The sequence below is a fragment of the Haliaeetus leucocephalus genome, unplaced genomic scaffold, assembly GCF_000737465.1.
Source record: "Haliaeetus leucocephalus isolate CR32 unplaced genomic scaffold, Haliaeetus_leucocephalus-4.0 Scaffold992, whole genome shotgun sequence".
Taxonomy (NCBI): Eukaryota; Metazoa; Chordata; class Aves; order Accipitriformes; family Accipitridae; genus Haliaeetus; species Haliaeetus leucocephalus.
In genome coordinates this window covers 1,541,742-1,562,231 of record NW_010973428.1, presented here as the reverse complement: position 1 = coordinate 1,562,231, position 20,490 = coordinate 1,541,742, and the positions used below count along the sequence as shown (strand labels likewise).

The window sequence follows — 20,490 nt, the reverse complement described above, 5'->3', positions numbered from 1 at the left end:
TTGGGTAGTCTGTGGCCTTGTCTATACTAAGGAACTGATTTGCATAGCTGCAAGAGTTATTCTGGTACTATCATTTAGCTATTCTGGAACCACTCTTTGAGAGTACAAGAAATTTTTCAGGAACAGCAAAAATGTTCCCATTACACTGGAACAGCAAAAGTGGTCAACTTTCCTTAGTTGACTAACTGGGTGCAATTCATGTGCTGACATACTGGACCAGATGGATGAGGTGCTCCCATTGTCATCAGAAGAAGCTAATGCAATATGCAACTATTTAAAATAAACCACTTCTTCCTACGGTTTTCTGATTTTTCCTGGCACAGCTTTATCTCTGCCCTAAAGCATGGAAATTATACAAACTCTAATTTCCAAAGAGCCAACATTGTTGAACTCATTTGTAAGGTGCCATGACAACTTTCAGTACTCCAGGCAAAACTCTAGGCGTAAATAGTTTAATGGATATAGGGCTCATTGTTCATGTTGAGATATATTCAAGTTCCAGTTCTATTTAATTCAGGTAAGACATTGAGCCTTGGTCTCTTACTTTACTAAGCTGCTGGATACTTTCAGTATCTCTAAGTAACACTGCTGAAGTTGTTTTGTTTTTACATAAATGTGAATGGGAGCTAGAAGACTGTTCTAAGGCTACTGCAAACAAAAGGGGATTGTTCTTCAGATGGTAGTTAAGCTGCAAATCTCCTTGTATATATATAGCTTCAAAAAAGGGGGTTGCACAGATTCACAGAATAAAAATTTGCTGATAGCTGCTAAACACAAAATACCGCATCTGAATCACAAATCACTAGAGGCTGGGAAAGTAGATGGATTTGGGGTCTCACACAGTACATGTGCTCAGGGCACCAGAGGTAGATACCCTGACTGACTACTAGGATACAGGCTGTTTAATTCTGTCTCAACAAGTGCTAATTCTTTTTCTAAATTAGAAGAGCTTCACCAAGAAAGGTTAAAGAGAAGAATCTCTACACAGGTCATAGCCTAGTGCTGTGTCTCCAAAGTTTGGCAAATGAACTGCCTCATGGCAAAGGTCCCCAGTAAGCCTCCAGCTCCCTCCCAGTCTCTGCGTTCAAAGAGTGAAGGGCCCCAAAAGCCAGCATCAGACAGAGCCTGCCTGCAGGCACTGACAGGAGCTGGGTATACCTCGCTGAGAGCTGGCTGGCCACAAGTCCCCATCAGCACCTGCCCACAATCCTGCATCTGCCGTGTTCGACTGTGTGTGGGCTCAGGTTTGAGTTTCCTCTTAGCATCAAACACGCCAGACATCTGAATATCAGTTTTCTGCTTCCTAGGAGTGCACCCTGGGCATCAGGCTGTGAGATATTTAGGGGGTATCTCTCCTGTTCTTTGCACCTTCTCCCCCCCCCTTTTTTTTTTTAAATGGAAAGACTGTGATTTATTTGCTATGGAGAGCAGGGAAACTTTAATCTTGAACAAAGAGAAATGCCAGGAGAGAAAAACTACTTCCTGTACAGGTCTATAGCTACAATAGCTACAAAATTATACAGCAGCCTAGAATAATTATCATTGAACAGCTTCCAGCCTAGGAAATCCATTTTTTATTTCTCTAAGCTAAAACATAAATTATCAACAGCATTTTCTGCACAGGCTGTATAAAACCCCTGTTATTCAGTCCAAACCCACATGATTTCCTGACTGGTGCACTGAAAATAAGCTGAAAGGCAGCAAGACTACAGAAAGCCTTTCAAAAGTGTCCACTTTGAATAGAGACAACCCCAGAAGCCCATTGGGAAGGCCTTTCCTTTATCAACTGATGGCAGAGCCCTGTGTGTTCCTGACAGAACTCAGCTATTCTATCAATCAAAGCAACTGAACTCCACCGCAAAGCCAATTCGGCAACTCCAACGGCTGGAGTAATTCAGCATGAACATAATTGCTTTTACTTAGGATTATAATTAGGACCCATTTGACAAATGTCTCTTTAGCTGGGCCAGGGATAATGATCAGGATGTAATGAGTTGTGGGATCCCTACCTTCTGGGCCATGGCTCCCTGCGTGCTGAAGAGAGAGCTACATTCCCCTTCATGGTATTCTTCTTTACATTCACGGCAGAACACAAACTGGAAAACAAACCAAAGCACACAAGTCATAAAAACACATTAGGGATATAGACAGCAGGTTACAATCATGAAGAGTCATACAGCAGATGATCTCTTGCCCTTCTCATCCCATTAAATTCCCATAATCCTCCTAATTGTGCATCTTATTATACACTCTGATCATTAACACAACAATTTTGCTGTTATTATTATACATTTCATCGGTGAAGTAACATAAATGCCATTATTAAAAATGAGATTTTGCTACATGGTCCATTTAAGGACATAAAGTCACACCAGATACTTCTGGGTGTGTTTCTCCTACAGTGAAATCTGTTTATACAAGAAGGGTGCTGGCTGAAACAGGCGGTTCTGCTTTATAGTATTTGCTAATGGAGCTGTCTATTCATAGTTCTGAATCAAATGCATTCTCTATGCAAAACTATTGCTGACTTTACTAGGAGATGATCACTTTATATAGGTCATATGAAATACCATTTTCTAGAAAATTATATCCTTGCCATAGACTTTTATAGAATGGTTTAAAAAAAATCCATAGAAGGAACACAATGATAGGTTACTTAACACGGGGTTTAGGGGACTACCTCTAGACTCCTATTGCATTTCTAGCAATTGTTCTGGTTTCGTCTTCCTTAAATTACGTTGTTCTTTACATAAGGCTTCATTGAAAAGTAACGTCTTCTGCAGATGAGTAAAATAATTGTCCCTACCTCAGTCTGAGCTGCCTCTGCCACCTAAACTGGTTCATATGTATAAGTTTTGATGCCTTTTTTTTAAACGCTAAAATGAAGATATCTGTCTTGACATGTGTCAAAATCTTTGACCCATCAATGCTGCATTAAATTCTGTGTCCTTGCAGGTAAGGGGAAAAGTCAATAATGTAAAATGGGTCTCTTTTATGCTGTTTTAAAGCTGTGCTCTCTGGATGCAACTCCAGACTCTGAAAGATCTCTCAGCGGTAAGCCATTCTGACTGGCATTATAAGCAAGACTGATAAAACAGCATTGATTCTTAGATACAGAGCTGCATTCACATGTAATGAATAAAGGATATCAGGAGGACATGACACTAGAACATTTGTCTGCCACAAATTCCAGCTTTTGCAATTTCATTCTGAACTCTTTCAAGCTGTATTGTCACTTTTCTAAGAAGCATTGAAAATCGTATTTCATTGTCATGCTAAAGAAACTGCACTTTTATGAAAGGAAGCATTGTGCAAGTCCAAAAGGGTTGATCCTGTTATTCAGAAAGTCAGGGAAATTTGGAGTGGAGGAGTGGAGTGAGTGTTTTAACTTCCAGAGATATCAAACCTAATCACTTGTTTGCTTTCTTGTCACTTCTCTCCACTGTTTTGTCAATGATTTAAAATGTTTTATTTTACTTCAGCTAACACTGATTTGCTAATTCACTTGTGCTTGTTAGCAAACAGCTTAACAATGGAGGCACTTTTGCAAGGTATGTTGTATGAGAGGCTGCGTTATTGTAATAGAGCATCATTTAAATACAAGAACAATTTGCACCGCATTAGTGGTCAAAAGTTTCAGCTGTGTTTGAACATTGCTCAAACACATAGAGAGAGGTACTCTCTGCCTGGAAACCTAATATCTCAGAGACTTGTTATCCCTTAACAATTAAGGTTATGGCCGGGTTTAACTCTATTTGCTACTGTGTGTCCTACTCTCTTTTTCCTTCCTGACTTTATTTCCTTATGAACGCATCTGGCTGAAAACATTTGTCTGAAGGGGTTTTGTGTACACTTCCTTTATCAGTGCCTTATCACAGAACACCTCAGCTTGCTTTCCTCTCTCCAGTCTCTCTCACTTTACCCATATAAGTGCAATTTTAATCCTTTCATAAACACTGAAAAGGGGTAAATACTGAAGAAAGAAAAAAAACCCCAGGGCATATATTTTGCAAATACATTCTGGTTGCCTCACAACTTAGTTTATGTGGTGTTGCTATGTATTATAAAAATAAAATTCATAAACTCATGCTGTATTATTTAAAGATGTGAAATGCATTTTCTCATTATAGAGGCCACTTTTTATACTTACCTTTAATACAAAACTCCTCAGGACCAATGTTACCAATGTTTTCCCCATAGGCTTGCTGTACTGGAAACATGCATGAGTGTGTAACTGGGCCTTTCACTAACAATTGTATACCCTGCAAGTAAGTCCATGGGTGAGTCTGCCACATCCTTGTAATGAAACAAAGCCTGATTTTTTTGGTGAGACAGGATACTCTTTTCACATCTTATTAGATAATGGATGAGATGTAAAATCAGTTCTGTGGCAAAAGAACACCCCGGAGGCTGATCGGTTTGTCAGAATAAATAGGCATCTCCCAACAGAAATGCATTAAGCACTCCCTTTTTATGGCAAGGCATGCATCATAAAGAAAAGGCATGTCACTTACAACAAAGAGTAGTTTTGTGATAGTCTTATTCATTTTTTACATTCAGACATGAAAAATATAACAAAGTTTCAGTAATAAAATACAGCAACTGCAAAAATGCTGTCAGTTAACTTGTATTTTGCAGCTTCATTAATATTAATACAGTTATTTTGCCCTTGGAAAGAAAAGGATTTAAGTCGTTCAGTCAGGATTTAACACTTTTGCATAAATTTAATATTAGTGTTTAAAATTACTACAAGTAGTGTAATTACGAATAATAGTCACACTTTCTTTCCCTTCATTTACCAAAAAAAGACTGGCAGATTACTGTGATAATATAAACAGCATATAAACTTTCTATGTCTTTGTGTATTTAGCACTTACTGTTGTTACCCTTGAAAGATTCTTTGGTTGGAAAACAACCAACACAAAGAATAAATCCCAAAGGTCCCAAGCCTACCCTCTAGGTTTATGCATTAAAAAGAGGATTAGCAGGGAAATCCCCAAAGCACTTAAGGGATTTAGGCACTGGAAATGAATATAACCTGTGTGTGTGTTATTACAGGCTTTTGAATATCTGTAAAAACATATGCAATAGGCTTAAGCAGAAACCCTGAATCCAAGTGACCTCAGAACAGGAGGTATTAAAAACCTCAACAGGGATCCAGATCCTGTTTTTAAAATCCTCCTATCTTTATGATCATTCAAACAACAGGTAAAATCAGACCAAACTCTGGTCAGCTCTTCGAAATTCAAACCCCACAGATGATATCTGCAGTGCCAAGAGTGACGCTGAATAAAAACTAGGGTGGTGAAACCAAGCTGTAGTCTCAGTTATTCCTGACTGGCCCATTTATAGTGTTCTAAGTGTTTCAAGTTTGGAAGTGGGAGCAGAATGTAGCTCTTTTTTTTGGATGAAAGGAAAATGAGTTTGTCATTTACATGCTATGCTGGTTGGTTTTTTTGGAAACAAGATTTTGCCATTTCTTTTTTCACAACATTTCAAAGATCTGCTTTCCCTTGGATTAAGCACCACAGCTCTCATTCTCTCTCTTGCCTACTGCAAATGCCTTTTCTTTGGTCTCTGATAATATCTCCCTATAGTGCTTATAAAATATTACTGTTAAAATCATCTTTCTTCCAACTTCAATACTATACTCCCATTCTTGATTCCCTACACAACGCTTCAAATTTGACCTCCTTACTGTAACTTTAAGGTTACTCCTTGACTCAGATATTCCTTTTCTTTTTCACCCATACTTCCTCCCATGTGTGTACACAGCAGAACAAAGGCAAGGTTGCAGTGAGGTAGTCATAGCCAAGGTTTGATCTGCAGCAATGCAGGTGCACTGCTAGAGACTTCTGTGTGAGCTCACAACTCAAGCACAAACCCAGATTTCTCACTGGGCTTCTGCAATCCATGTTGAAGTCTGGACTGCCATGTCTTCACTCCTACAGTTATCACTATTAGCTAGACTGAGGATAGACTAGCTATGATACATGGTTTGGCCAAAGTATGTCTTCCAAAACAGACATTCACATGCAGATTAAAGACATCAGGTGAGGAAAGATGCCCTCATACCTCTGGTATAGTGTTTTAATGGCCCTTCAGAATCACTGTTAAAAATTTTATCTAATGTCTACTTTGACCCTTTCTGGTTTCAGCTTCCAGCCACTGCTTTCTGCTTTGCATTTCTCTCCTAAAGTGAAGAGTCCTTCAGTATCCCATATTTTCTTCCTGTGAAGGTACTTATGTACTGTAATTAAGATACCTCTGAATCTTCTTTAACTTAAACAGAGAAACTCTTAAGTTTCTCACTGGTTAAGCCATTCCTCCTCCCTCTCTCCCCTAGCCCCAAATCATATTCATGGCGCTTTTCTGGGGACTGTCTTATTTTTGTCATTAACTGTACTTGACTAATCTTTGTATCATTGCTGTGCTGTATCAGCAGAGTCTTTGTAGGTCCTTCTGGATCACTGTCGAGTATTGAATTGTGACAGGTTTGCTGTCAGTCCCTGTTGAATGCTGCTAGCAATGCCCTGCTACACATGAGATTCTTCACAGAAAACACTGCTTTCTGTCATCTGCCAGTTCTTAATCCACATGACCACAGTGCAGTGAGGCATCCATACTGCATCATCTGATAGTGATGAGACAATGCTGCTGCGCAGACTCTAACCATGTCAGCTGGAACCCAGCTCCCTAAAGCCTTTTATTGATACATTATGGTGATGATTTCCTTATCACTATATTCTGTAGTTTGAAGTCACACAAAAAATGAAATTGATTTTGTGCAATTACTTTTATCAAACTTGTAATCTCATAATGAAATCAGTTTCTGCTGATATGACCTTTTGTCACTGAGAATATGACTAGCGATCTTATCAAAATCGTTTTGCCTTCTCTGTTCTCTACCTTTTTTTCTTTGATCTTCCCTCATTCAGTGCTAGCTGTCTGGACGCTTCACCACAGATGGGAATCATGAAAATTAAAGCTACTGAATGAAGGCAGGATCAACATCTCCATCAGTACTGGAGCTTCCTGCCAGTAGTGCAAAACTAGCATGCAAGAGATGCAAAGGTTCCTCAAAACCATTAAAAACCCCATCTAAACTTTGGACTCCCCACTAATCATCTCAGATCATCCCTCAAAAGAACCACACCCTTCTTTCATCAGGTCAAAACTTAAGTCTAGTAAAGGTAATCAGTAAAGTATTTCCATGCTTTCTTTTTTGGTAAATGAAAATATGATGGGGGAGTGCAAATAAATAGTCACCAAACACACAGAAGCTCCTTTGAGTTCTAACCAGCAAATGTTTATATTGTATACAGAAAATGTATAGTTGTTTGTTTTTTTGTCAGACTAGTAGGATCTTTAAACTAGGTTTGTTTGTTTGTTTTAACCCGGAGAGTGTTTTATTAAATAATACCACAAATAAAACACTGGAAAGGCAAAAAAATTCCTTCTCTTCACCTGACAACATGAACACCTCATCAAAAAGACCCCTTGAAAAGGTAAAATATTATAAGGCACCAAGTTTCAATCCTAAATGAGCTTTTGTAGTCAAACTATAGGCTGCTGATTGGAGCAGGGATTTATACTGAAGATATGAGCATGCCTTAAGGGAAATCAAGGCTATCGGAAAGTGACATATAGAATGGCACTGCCCATAATACCCAAAGTCATCTCTCCATAGTGCTTCTGTTTAGAAAAATATAGCTTCCAATTGCACTTTCCAAAGTACAAATTATAATGTTATAGTGAGTGATATACACATAGAGGTTTTTTTTTCTTTTCTTAAGAAAAGCCCCCAGACGCTAAATTTCACTGGAAAAGATTTTACCATATAGTGTATCTTCTGAGTAGGAGAGCAGTTGGATTCTTGGCTAGAGTTCAAACCACCATAAACACAGACTAAACATTTTTTACTTTCAAACTATGTACTTTGTCTCTTATTTCCATCCAAAGTCAATTAACCCACCCCCCCAACATCACAGTCCTTGTCGTGCTATGACTGTGAACCACACGTCTTGGGTATTGGATTGACTTTGCCTCTGGCACTGTTATACCCAGCACCAAGTGTGAGACCATCATCCACACACCCTGTCTTTTGGTATTTCTTGTGCTTACAGCAAGAAACTTTAAAAGCAGAATATATACCATCTGCAGTAGCTATGTTTACTTAGGATTTGTGGCTTTGCCAATTGTCAGTTATAGAAAAACCTGCAAATACTACAATGAGGATAAATGCCACAGTAGAAAAAGTATCCATTTTTAATGACACTGGTTTGATCAGATATAATGCAATTGCAAAGCATGGTAGTACTTGCAGAGCAATTTTGGTCTTTTTCCTTATAATAAAGTACACACATTTACTATGCATATTTAATCCAAAATCAAACTTCTGTGAGAAGCGTGACAATCTGTCAAAACATGGTGTCAAAAATACAGCTGCAGTCTCTGTGCAGCTTTTGCAATCTAAGGGCAATTTGCCATCAATACTATAAAAGGCAATTTTCTATAAACATTAAAAGCTTTAAGTGTAGGACTGCATCAAAACGTCTCAGAGATTTCAATGTTTTTCTTCTGAGTCTGAAAGTGAAAGTCTCCCTCCTGACTTCTGCAAAACAACGCATGGGCTCATTCCCTAAGATCGAGATAATGGCATGTACAGCCCAAGGCTCTTCAGTGAGTGCTGATGAGTTTGTGTCCGTAGACAACCAGACACTCCTGGAGCTTGCCTTACATCAGGTGGCATTAACCTAAAAGACGGACTGGTAAAATGGACAGTGTAAGCTCAGAGAACCTGTCCCAGACCTCCTCAAATCTCGTTTGCTGATTTATGTGGATGAGCAATCTTACTTCTTCTTTCCAGCCCCCTTCTGAATTGCCTTGTAGTCCAAGTGCTGCAAGGGATAGAACGGAAGAAAGAAGCTGAGAGGAACCCAGGTGCTTCTCTCAGATTAAATGACTTCAGGCCCCTGTGGGAGAAAGGATAATGCTCTTTCCAGATTCCTCTACCCCACACCTACACACAAAGGTATTCCACAATCTTGTTCTTAGCATGTTGGCTGGGATGTGAGACTTACTAGCCCATTCCAGAAGGTAAGAATGAAAAATCTATAAAGCAGAGTTAGTAACACGATTATGTGGTATATTGATAGTATGAAAACCTGTTACTTGTTGTGCTATTATGTGTGCATAATAGAGTCAGGTCTTGTTATCACTGAAGAATCTCACCTGATAGCTGACTACCCAAGCTAACATGAGTTCAAACACTGGAAAATTTGCAAAGTAGACCATGGTGTTGGTTGTCTGAACAGGCGTACATGGCCCTGGCATAGTTGCACAGCTTTAACTGGGAGCAGAACAATACTGTGCCCTGAAGCACTGGGAAGGGATGCCCAGATTGATGCCAACCTAGCTACCTCTGGAAAAGGAAGCCAAACAAGCTTCAACAAAGTAGACAGCTGCCTACAGCAGGCTGCTAGACATAGCAAGACATTCCTGTCCCTGTTACTTACCTCACCTGTGCCAGAGCTGCAGACAGCAAGCGGAGAGCGCGAGGCTTCTGTCCCATGCTACAGGGACCATGACAAGACCTCAGATGTTAAACATCACTACTTTGAGGAGCAATTCCTAGCCCCAGAACTAGCTGCTGCCACGGACTCTGACCCCTCCTTCAGGACCAGCTATCACAGCCAGGCATCTTCTCTGGCTCTTAATTCCCGTGCACCCGCTTCTCCTCTCTGCCTTCTCATTTCTATGCAGCAGTAGCCTAGCCCCTTTCCTTCTTCTTCAGGTGGCAAACCTGAATTTTACTTGCAGCTGACACTGCTGAGAAGCTTTAAGGTAGCCACGCTACCTTACAGCCACGTCAGTAATCTGTAGCTAGTACAGGTATAATGCATTTGGGACCTGGACTACTGTCTCTGCAGGGTGCTGTATTATGCTGGGTAGATGTTTCAGCACTGCTTGGAGCTCGCTTGGGGATGCAGAACTACAGAGATCCCTGACTTCACTGTGTAGTACAGACATGACAAAGAAATTTAATTCAGTATTAGGTTCTTGCTGGCACCACTAGAAAGAACAAACGGTTGTGTATTGGCTTAATTCTGTTCCCATTTAAGTAACTTTAGTAAGTGGTACAAACACCTAACCACATCTATCTAGTGTATAATTTTGAGCAATTTTATGCCTGGATGACTAACAAAATGCAAAGTGGATGCAGGTAAACTTAAATTTTCTACAAATGATTTCCATAATAAATTACATAGTATTTATATGAGGAAACATTGAAAAAACCCCAGTATTATTGCCACCTTGTAATTTAATGGAATATATTAGAAACTAAATGCAAGGGATCAGGGGATTAGTCATTTATGAATATGAGGAACATTTTTAAAGCAGTCAAAGATGTAAAATGTATCTAAACTGTGATTTTTAAAAATTTTTTTGTAATCTAGTGGATATCATTCTCTATATTTTGAGTATCTCACAAAAGAATGTAGCATTCCACTTACAAGTGATAAAGGAAAAAAAAAAAAAAGAGAACCAAATCCCTAAATACATAATATATATAAGCATATATAATAAAACATAAAGTGTGTTTCTCTCCCTCTTACACTAGCAGAAATCCACTGTAAATCCAGTGGAACAATATGGTATTTACCCCAGAGCAGATAAAGTCAGAGCATGAGTTATGTTGTAAAGAAAAAAAAAGCTAGTATCTACATTCTCACCACTAAAATGGATACAAAGAAGAATAAGAAGTAAAAATTTATATTGAAGGAAGCATTATTTTTAAGGAACGAGGATGCAAAGAGGAAAAATAATAGTTATCTTGAGATGCCTTTAGAAAGAGTGAGACAAAGCATTTTATAACAAGTATAACAGCATATCTGTTGAAAATATTCTTCCTGCAGAAGATGCATCACTTTACATGTGTGATGTCAAAAGCTGGGGGGGTTTTGCAACAAAGTGGTTGGAAACTACATTAAAATATCACTGCTTGCAAGTTTGAAAAAGATGTTTTGCTGCTGAATGCATATATCAGTTCACAAGGAATGTCACGAGGAATGAATTTTACTGCCTGTGGCTTTAGCTCCTGCTCTAGCAGCTTTGGAGTTCAATTAATATGCCCTTAAACAGTACGACAAACCTATTTCCATATGATAATACTGCTGCTATGCATGCATGCCCTGGGCATTTGAGCATCTAGCTGCACATTTATATGTGCAAACAGACCTGGAAATCTGATGGATTCATTAACGTGGTTCTTGAAATGAACTACTGAACATGCAGGCTGGGAAGCTGATGAGAGTTAAGCAATTAGTCAGTGCCCAATTCACACTGAAATGCAATAGAAGTCAAGCCACTCACTTCCCTGAATGTTTTTTTAAATATCCCTAACTGAACCAAGGCACCCCACAGACAAACTTTCATTCCATGCCATTCGGACTGTGTTCCTGTGACCATGTGTAAGAACCACACATTTTGTTCATCTCCTGCTTGTTGGAATTCATTGACATTAAAAAAAGCCCACCCAGCAATATTAAAAACATTCCAGAAGATGGCAGCAGTGACACAGGAATCAACACCAGCAGGCTTTGCTAAGCTTTTGCAATAGAAAAAAGATTCTAAAAAAATCATAGTCAACAGCTAAGATCCAGTCCAGGATTACTAACAGCTGATACATGCAAAACCGGTCCTGACAAGACAGTCTCATAAAGAAGAAATGGTATTCAGATGCACTGAAACACATAAAAAGGAGCAAGGGGTGCTCCTTGTTTCAAGGGCATTGCATCTTACTTCTCTTGAATCCAGTAACAGCTGAAGCCCTGTAAAAAGAACACCCTTCTAAATATGACCAGCTAAATAGCATAAATAGCGTATCTCGGATAACTATGGTGCTGTTTTAAGTATTTTAGTGGGTTCATGCTATCTTCTATGTGTAGCACTTGCTTTTTATAACTATAAACACATATCCAGTCTATGTGCTGGGGAGAGCACAAAATATAACATATTTCTGTAAGTCTCTCTCATCTAAGGAAATGCCTAGCTTCTGCACAAAGGTCCAGCACATGTGCCTTTCCTCTTAGTGACCAGATTAAGCAAGGCATTAGGATACTTCTCTGAGAGAAATTCTTTTTTTTTGGGGGGGGTGGGGGTAGGAATGACCTTAAGCCTCTGTTCTGCTTCTAGTTTATGTTTGTCTTCTGAAGAAGTGAATCCTTTAAAATTAGGGAATAACTAATCTACAATTGTCAAATACAGTCCATGTTCTCTTCAAAGACCAGCCCCATTCAGTTCAACAACTGCTTGGTTCAAATTCTGAGTGTGAATAGTATTTTACTGCAAAAAAAGATCCTGCATTAGATGACTCTAATTAGAGGTGTTTCTAAGCCTGAATATTGACACTGAACAACACTGAGAAACTTTGGGTAAATTTCAAAAACAGCTGAAAAGTTAGTGTTAAGCCTCAGTCTAAAATTAGATGTAGCCGGACCTCGGAACTCCATCAACTCCAAGCTCCAAAGGATGAATTTAGACTGAGGATCGGCAATTCCAAGTCATCTGAAAGTGGAATAGACGAAAACAAAAATTGTCTAGAAGAGAAGTGAGAAAGAAATTGCAAGAATTTTCGAAAACCTTCATATCTGGTTCTCCTGAACGGGGCATCGTCTTTGCAAAATGTTCTATAAACCCTGCTGGAGAAAGCATTGCAATAATGAAAATATCATGCTTCATCTTTCAAGGAAGAAAAGCAGGTGTTTCCTGAGAAATGCAGGTCTGACTAAAAGTCAATGATAGCTGCGCTGGTTCATGCCAGGAGTACCCTGTCACAACCCAGAGCTCCCATTAAGGATCCCTCAATTTCTATACCTTCTTTTCAGTGCAAAGGCTAGTTGTGAAGTTTCAAGTCATTTTCTTCTGAAACAAGAATGTTTTTTAAAACTTACAGAGTTTGTGCTAATTGTGTTCACAGAGTATATACCTAGTCAATAATGTGACTTCTTGTCTGACCTTTCAAACTGATCCTTTTCTGGTTTGTTGATCCTAGACATTTTTCTGCAAAGTAATTATACAAACTACCAAAAAATGATCCCTGAAATGTGAGCTCAGAACATTAGCTGGTTTACAGGATATGCAAACAATTTGGCACTTGTCTTGTCACCATTTTGATGAACCACACAATAAATATTTTAGCAAAAGAAACTTCATATTCAGATTTTGCATACATAGACATGTGTATAAAACCAACAAATAATGTCCTGTATCAGCATGTACTGACAGGTAGCAAGATCCCTGTCTACAAAAAATACGCTTCATAAATCTTTCATGTTTATAAAAAATAATTTTACAACTCAGCAATTTTCTTACTTTTCTTTGGATTTCTGACAGATCTACAAATGACCCAACGTGCACTGTATTTCTCTAGTTGCTTGGGAGGCAACACGGCAGGGCATGAGCAATCTAAAAGTTTTCTGGAGTGCATTGATGACAATTCCTTGACACAAGTGATGGAAGACACAACAAGGGGACATGGTCTGCTGTACCTCATACTTCCATCAGGGAAGAACTGGTTGGAGATGTGAAGACTGGAGGCAGCCTAGGCTGCAGCAACCATGAATTGATGGAGTTCAGGTTCCTGAGAGGAGGGAAGAAGGCAAAATACAGGACCACAGGCCTGGACTTCAGGAGAACAGACTTTGGCCTGTTCAGGGACCTGCTTTGAAGAATCACATGGGAGCTGGCCCTGGAGAAAACAGGGGTCCAGGACACTGGTTGATGTTCAAGGATCACCTCCCCCAGCTCAACAATGGTCCTCCCCAACCATCAGGATGTCACTAAGAAGTAGTAGGAGACCCGTATGATGAACAAGGAGCTCCTGACTAAACTGAGACATTAAAATGAAGCATGCAAGAGGTGGGAGCAGGGATCCAGGAAGAATATAGAGACACTATCCAAACGTGCAGCGATGGGGTTGGGAAAGCCAAAACCCACTTGGTGTTGAATCTGGTAAGGGACACAAAAGGCATCAAGGACTTCTACAAGTACATTAGCAACAAAAGGAAGACCAAGGAAAGTTTGGGCCTGCTGCTGAATGGGGCAGGAGATCTGGGGACAAAAGATATGGAAAAGGCCAAGGTACTCAATGCCTTCTTCACCCCAGTCTTTACTGGCAAGACCTGCCTTCAGGAATCCTAGGTTCCTGGGACCAAAGGGGAAGTCTAGAGCAAAAAAGACTTGACCTTGCTGAAGAAGGATCAGGTTAGGGAATATTTAAACAAACTGGACATATACAAGTCTATAGGCCCTGGTGGGATACACCCATGAGTGCTGAGGGAGCTGGTCAATATCATTACAAGGTCACTCTTGATTACCTCTGCGTGGTTCTGGCAGCTAGGGGAGGATCCTGAGGACTGGAAAAAAACCAATGTCACTTCTGTCTTCAAGAAGGGCAAGAAGGAGTATCCAGGGAGCTACAGGCCAGTCAGCCTCAGCTTGGTCATTTGGGAAGCTGATGAAGCAACAAATCCTGGAAACCATTTCCAGACATATTAAGGACAAGAAGGTGATTGGGAGTAGTCAGTATAAATTTGTGAAAGGGAAATCATGCCTGACTAAACTGATAACCTTCTACAGTGAGATGACTGGCTTGGATGGATGAAGGGAGAGCAGTAGATGTTGTTTATTAGACATGGAACAGAGACACAGGTTGCCCAGAGAGGTTGTGGAGTCTCCATGCTTGGACACATTCAAAACCTCACTTGACCTGACCTGAGGAAACTGCTCCAGCTGACCCTGCTTTGAGCCTGATTCTGCATGATCCTGAGAATCCTTTGCCTATGTCAACTTTAGTGCATTAACGTCCTGCAAACGTTCTTCTCAGGTGCAAATATGCCTAGGGTCTATACTTAGGAGTCACCTTCTGCCTGGTTTTACCAAGGGAGAAGTCATGCAACAAGGCACCATCAAAGGCATGTTACTTCCAGTGTAGATGAAAGGTCCTCCTCCAGCTGTTTGCTCTCTATACATCCATGGGATTTATCAGTAATGACAAGAAAATCTTGGATGACTGTACAGAAATATTCCTCACACACACAGGTATAGATGTACAGTGCATTCCTCGGACCCAACACTAGCATAAATTTCACTGCTAGTAAACCTATGATATAGAACTACAATCTGGATGGCACAACAGTTTACACTAAACCAAAGCCCAGATGTTCACCCTTTTCTCAGCACAGTCAGCAAAGCAGATGCAACCCTTAAATCCCAAGGAAACATATATCTGCACAGGCACATGTACGGAAGGACCACTCCAGGTTGGAACTTCTGTACAACATGGGAGTAGACCAGACTTCTGTATAAAAACAGTTTATGCTTGACTAAAACACGTCCATGAATCAGCCTTGGTTCAAAAGATCCCCTGCAAGGAGACAAATCAAACACAGTGCATCTGAGTACTGGTGCTGACAGGAACAAAGGCTGCTTGACATCTCAGAAAAACATGATCCAGTCACTCCAAGTACCACTGGGAGATTCCTACACTTACTGACATGTCTTGTTTTCAGAAGAACTCTGAACTGGCACTTCCTTTTTAAGGTTTCTGGAATTAATGACTGCAGTGCAAATGATCTACTTCTTTAGAATAAGCATGCACAGCTGATGAATGCCTCATTTATTTACTGCTTCTGAGAAACCAATGTGGTAGGGCTTATTGTTTGTTTTTAATAAGAAAGGAAGTTCAAGAGTTCATCTTATATAATTAGGTTGTGTTCTAATGATCTGATTATATGTGAAATTTCTTGCCATCATGGCCAGATCCTGGGCTCATGGAAATGGGCATGACTCCATTTTCTCCAGTGGAGCTACATTAATTTACAGCTGCTCAGGATCAGGGCCTACCTGCCTGTTTCTGACATCTAGAATATGAATTCATACCCCTCTATGGCATCAAGAGTCACTAGACAAGCACAGCACACACCTAAATATTTATCATTTGAGACATTCTGCTGCAGTAATGTACCTCCTCCTGGGCCTCTCCCCTCTCATTACTCTTCCTATGCATTCCATCTAAATTCATATTTTCTTTCCATTTCTCTGGCTACATTTACATCTTGACTCTCTTCATTGCATTTCTGAAACAAAATTCAAGCTCCTCTCTCTTTTTTTTTTCCTAATCTTTTTTTCATGCCTTTAAAAACCTGTTGTCTTAAAAGAAAAAGTGAGCTAAATTTCTCTTCTTTTTTACTCCCTCTCTCCCAACACCTTCACTTTCCTTTTGTTCATGCCTGGAACCATGAACTCTTCTCACATTGCTCCTGAATATAGGAAGAGCCTCATAATCACTGTTAGAACTTAATAAAAGCAATAATACACTTATAACAATGCTAACAATATCACTAGACCGACACCAGTAAGAACAATACTACAGTCTAACACGAGTTGTATCATCTCTTCCTCTCATCCCCTTCCCTGCTCTCAGAAGGCTCAGAAGGAGCCACACCTGGAAGCCTTCCAGCTAGGAAGCCACATGACTTTGGAGTGCTCTTGGGGTAGGAACAAAAAGGTATGTGTTTGGAGACATTCACCTTTTCTACCTCCTGAGGTATCCTTAAGGCATTCTATGCAAATGAGTCAATGGTAAGTAGGGTAGCATGAGCTAAATTCTGTATTCAGGACCTGTATAAAAAGCAGATAATTAATCAAGGGGGAAAAAGAAAAAAAGGAAACTTTGCTTTTTTTCTATATATTATTCAGATAAAACCGAGCCTGAGGAAATTATTAGTGTGTGTCTAATCCCCACTACTTGAGCATACATGCCTGTGGTTGTATTCTGTTGCTAATCATGACAGTTTGGCCTTTTTTTGGGTTTTCTTTTTGCATAAATCAAAGAAGAAAGAAACATACCAATGGATCACTGATAAATAGAAATTTATCATTTACCTTGAAATAATTATAATCTGGTGGAAAATGTCATATTTTTCCTCTTTTCCCTTCAAAATTCAAATCCCTTTGCTACTGGGAATTTAATGCAGAGAAAAAAGAAAATAGCCACTGTTAGTGTATGACCCCACTGTATTTTTGTTCTTTGCCTTCAAAGGCAACCTGCCAGCTCACAAAGAGAACAAAGAAAGGTTACTTTTGCAAACTGTATTAAAAGCACTCAACAATAACAGCCCCAAACCACTACAGCTCCCAGTTGTCTTACTGCAGTATTTGGGGGCTATTACTGTAGCTTTTTATTAAATAAGGACCATTAGCAAACCTTGTTTTGAGTCTTATGTTGTGTTACCTTTACGTAGTACGTTTACTGCAACTGTGTGCCACAACTGTGTGCACAACTCCTTCTGACTTCAATCTGATTTTTTGGATACACAGGAGGTCAGAATTTTTCTATAAGCAGCAAAACAAAAAGAGGCAAAGCATGCCTGCTTGCACTGAAGTGGCAAAATCACGTTTGTCAAAGAGAGATGGACTTTAATTTGCCCCTGTAAGTTGTGATATGTGTTATTTTCCCACTGGAGAATCAAGTGTGCATCATTTTTCTCAGCTGCAATATGAGAAAATTGTAGTTCATGAAAACCTGGTAGGTATTAATGGGAAAAGGATACAATTTGACTTACAGTTCAAGTTATCTCTATTTTCCATTAACAGAAAGTGTTATGTTTTCAAATTAAAAATGGTCCCAAGCTGCAAAATTCAAGGTTTGTATCAACATTTTGTTCGATCTCATGTTCAAGGAACAAGTTGGAAATGAATCCCATGCTTAGGTTCAGCTCATTTTATATAGCCTCTGCTCATGGGCTCTAGCGCTTGAGGAGTCAGTGTCCAGTACCAGGAATTTGGTAAATGCTCATTACTTGTTAAGATAAGATTAGCAAGTCAGAATTAACAACTATTTTCTCTAGCTTGTCCAACATCCTGGATGCTTGAAGTAACTACCTAGCCAAATGCTCAGTACACATACACACATACACAAGTAGAATTACATGACAGCACCTCTTCTTGATGAATCACATACAAGCTTCCAAAGGGAAATAACTTTACAAGATGCAAATCCCTGATTTTCTGTATTTATAATAATGTATATACCACCTGCACTAGTAATATGACAATAGATAAAAGAAAGGAATTGCCTTTGAAGTCAAGCAATAATGTACACGTTTGCTATTTTTTGAAAAACCTTCATTTAAAGAAATGGAATTTCTCTGATTTTTGACCGATGCCACTGTCGCTATGGAATCCAGTTAGATATTTTTGTCTTGATAATGACTGCTAAGGATATACACACATGGCATTACACAAAGAATTAAGATGTATAATTCTTAATGAGAGCAATGTCTAATGCCTGAGAGTAGCAGGTTAGACATTAGGTCCCCATTAAGAATGAGCTTAACTTAAACCATTTGAACAGCCTCACTGAAATGGATCTCAAGTATAAGCAGATGCTTAAGTAAAATTTTGCATTAGGTCTTTACTCCTAGTTCACAGCAAATTTATTTAATTGACATTTTCTAAGAACTTGTATTAGAACTATATAGAGCCAAGCAATTAAAACAGACGTGATTACTTACATGCGGCCTTCCCTGTACATCCATTTTTTACACCTAATAATTGACGAGTCAACCTACAGCAAGTTTTTGTAAATCTTGTTTTATTAATGTCTTCTGTACTGAAATTTTTTCTTAACCCAGAAAGTATTTTGAAATATTGGTGGTCGTGGTGCTGCTATTGGGCCATCTCAGCCCACTAGCAACTCTGCACTCAAACTCTGTCCACACTTCTGCAGGTTTTCAAAGGAAACTAGTGTTACGCCTATCCCTGTCTTGACTTTGGTCTAAGTGCCTTCCCATTATACACATTTGCGACATGATGGATGTGCATCTTAGCACTGAACTGTAGACAATGGGAGAGCTATAAACATATAAAAGTAGCATTTCTGTTAAGACCCGGACAGTAAGCTTGTCCATCAGCCACAGAAAATGTAAGGCTTAACAAGACGTGTGGTACTCTGAGATAACGCATGCCTTGTGGGTGTTGTGAAGTATGAGGCAGAGGCAAATGCTTTTAGTGACCTGCCAGTGTTATCTTACAGTAACATACACACCTTGGGATATCCTATGAAATTATAAAATAGCCCCAAACTCACAGAAAACTAAATATATATTTTTTTAAATTTAACAACTAAACAAAAGAAATGAGGTGCATAATAATTAAAAGGCCAGTAAAGACCAAATAGCTTATGAAATATTTCATTTCTGGACTGCTGAGAAGAATAATAGGCAGGGTCACAGGTGAATGAAATAAAATATCATGTACATTCTTCATGTCATTCAAGCATAGCAATTTCCCCAAAAGGTTCTTCATTAAAACAAAAATGAAATAATGGAAGAGATAGTTTGGAAAGATTTTTTCTTTTTTTCACACACCTTAATATTTCTCAAGACACACTCCTATTTATAACTCTGATTGGCATTTGGAATGCCATAGTTACTCTACTGGATCGTACCACAGACCTGTATAGACACAAATTTTGCAGCCTGTAGTTTAATTGATATAGATACCTGTAACTACAATAATCCAATGTTTCCAATAATCTGTACATCAAACAAAATTTAGCAGGTTCAAGTTTTCTAGAAAATATGGAATCCTTTTCTAAAGGATTCTTACAAACCAATCACTATTCAGTTCTTAAACAACTGCAGGTAATTTATCAATTTGCTCTGAAATCTTGCAACCCTGCATGATGTTTAGCAAGTATCAGGCACTACTCCAGATTTACAGTGTTTTGTCTCTTGCATTTGTGAAAAAGAGCCTGTTCAGTTATATGGGATTAAATACTAAGAGATATTAAACCAGCAAGTTCCAGTTCTCTCTTGCAGCAACCTTTCAAAAAGGCTGTTAACAACATTTCTCAACCATATTCTTTGAAAACAGAAAATCCTTCCTAATTTTGTTGGACAATCAATTACAGATAAAATAGATAGGAAACTTTTGTCCAGTTTTGTCCACAATGAACAACCAATGCCTGGCCTTTTTGTCCTATCTGTAAATAAATATTGTTTTTAGCTGGCATAACTGTCCAAATATTGATTGCAACTCAACTTTTAAAAATATCTCACCGGACGACTTGTCTTAATGTCCTCTTGAAGCAATTGGTTCCACATTAGTGAAGTATTTCACATTCAAGAGAGAGTTTCTCTTGTTTTTTCTGTGAGCAATGGTCGTATAAAATTCATATGCAGGACTAAAATATGGCTTTGATACAAAAACAGATGATTCAATGAATACCTTAACATTCAAACAGCATAACAGCAAGACTGCACATAGTAAGAATTTCTTAAAATCTTATTTTAGCTGTAAAGATACATTATAAATCCACCCTTGATACTTATGCAGTTATTTCATATGATATTATTTATTTCATAGTATATTTGCTGAAAAGTAATATCTTGTTCAAGGGCAAGATCTCTGGAGAAAGGT

The 20,490-nt window shown here is 38.9% G+C and overlaps 1 protein-coding gene across 1 annotated transcript in view; it reads right to left on the bottom strand.

Moving 5' to 3' along the window:
• PARK2 (parkin RBR E3 ubiquitin protein ligase) overlaps window positions 1-20,490 on the bottom strand; it is a 626,120-nt gene that overhangs the window by 14,754 nt on the left and 590,876 nt on the right. Inside the window, exon 10 of the mRNA XM_010584524.1 lies at window positions 2,010-2,096. Coding sequence (XP_010582826.1) covers window positions 2,010-2,096 — 87 coding nt within the window. The remainder of the gene's footprint in view (window positions 1-2,009; window positions 2,097-20,490) is intronic.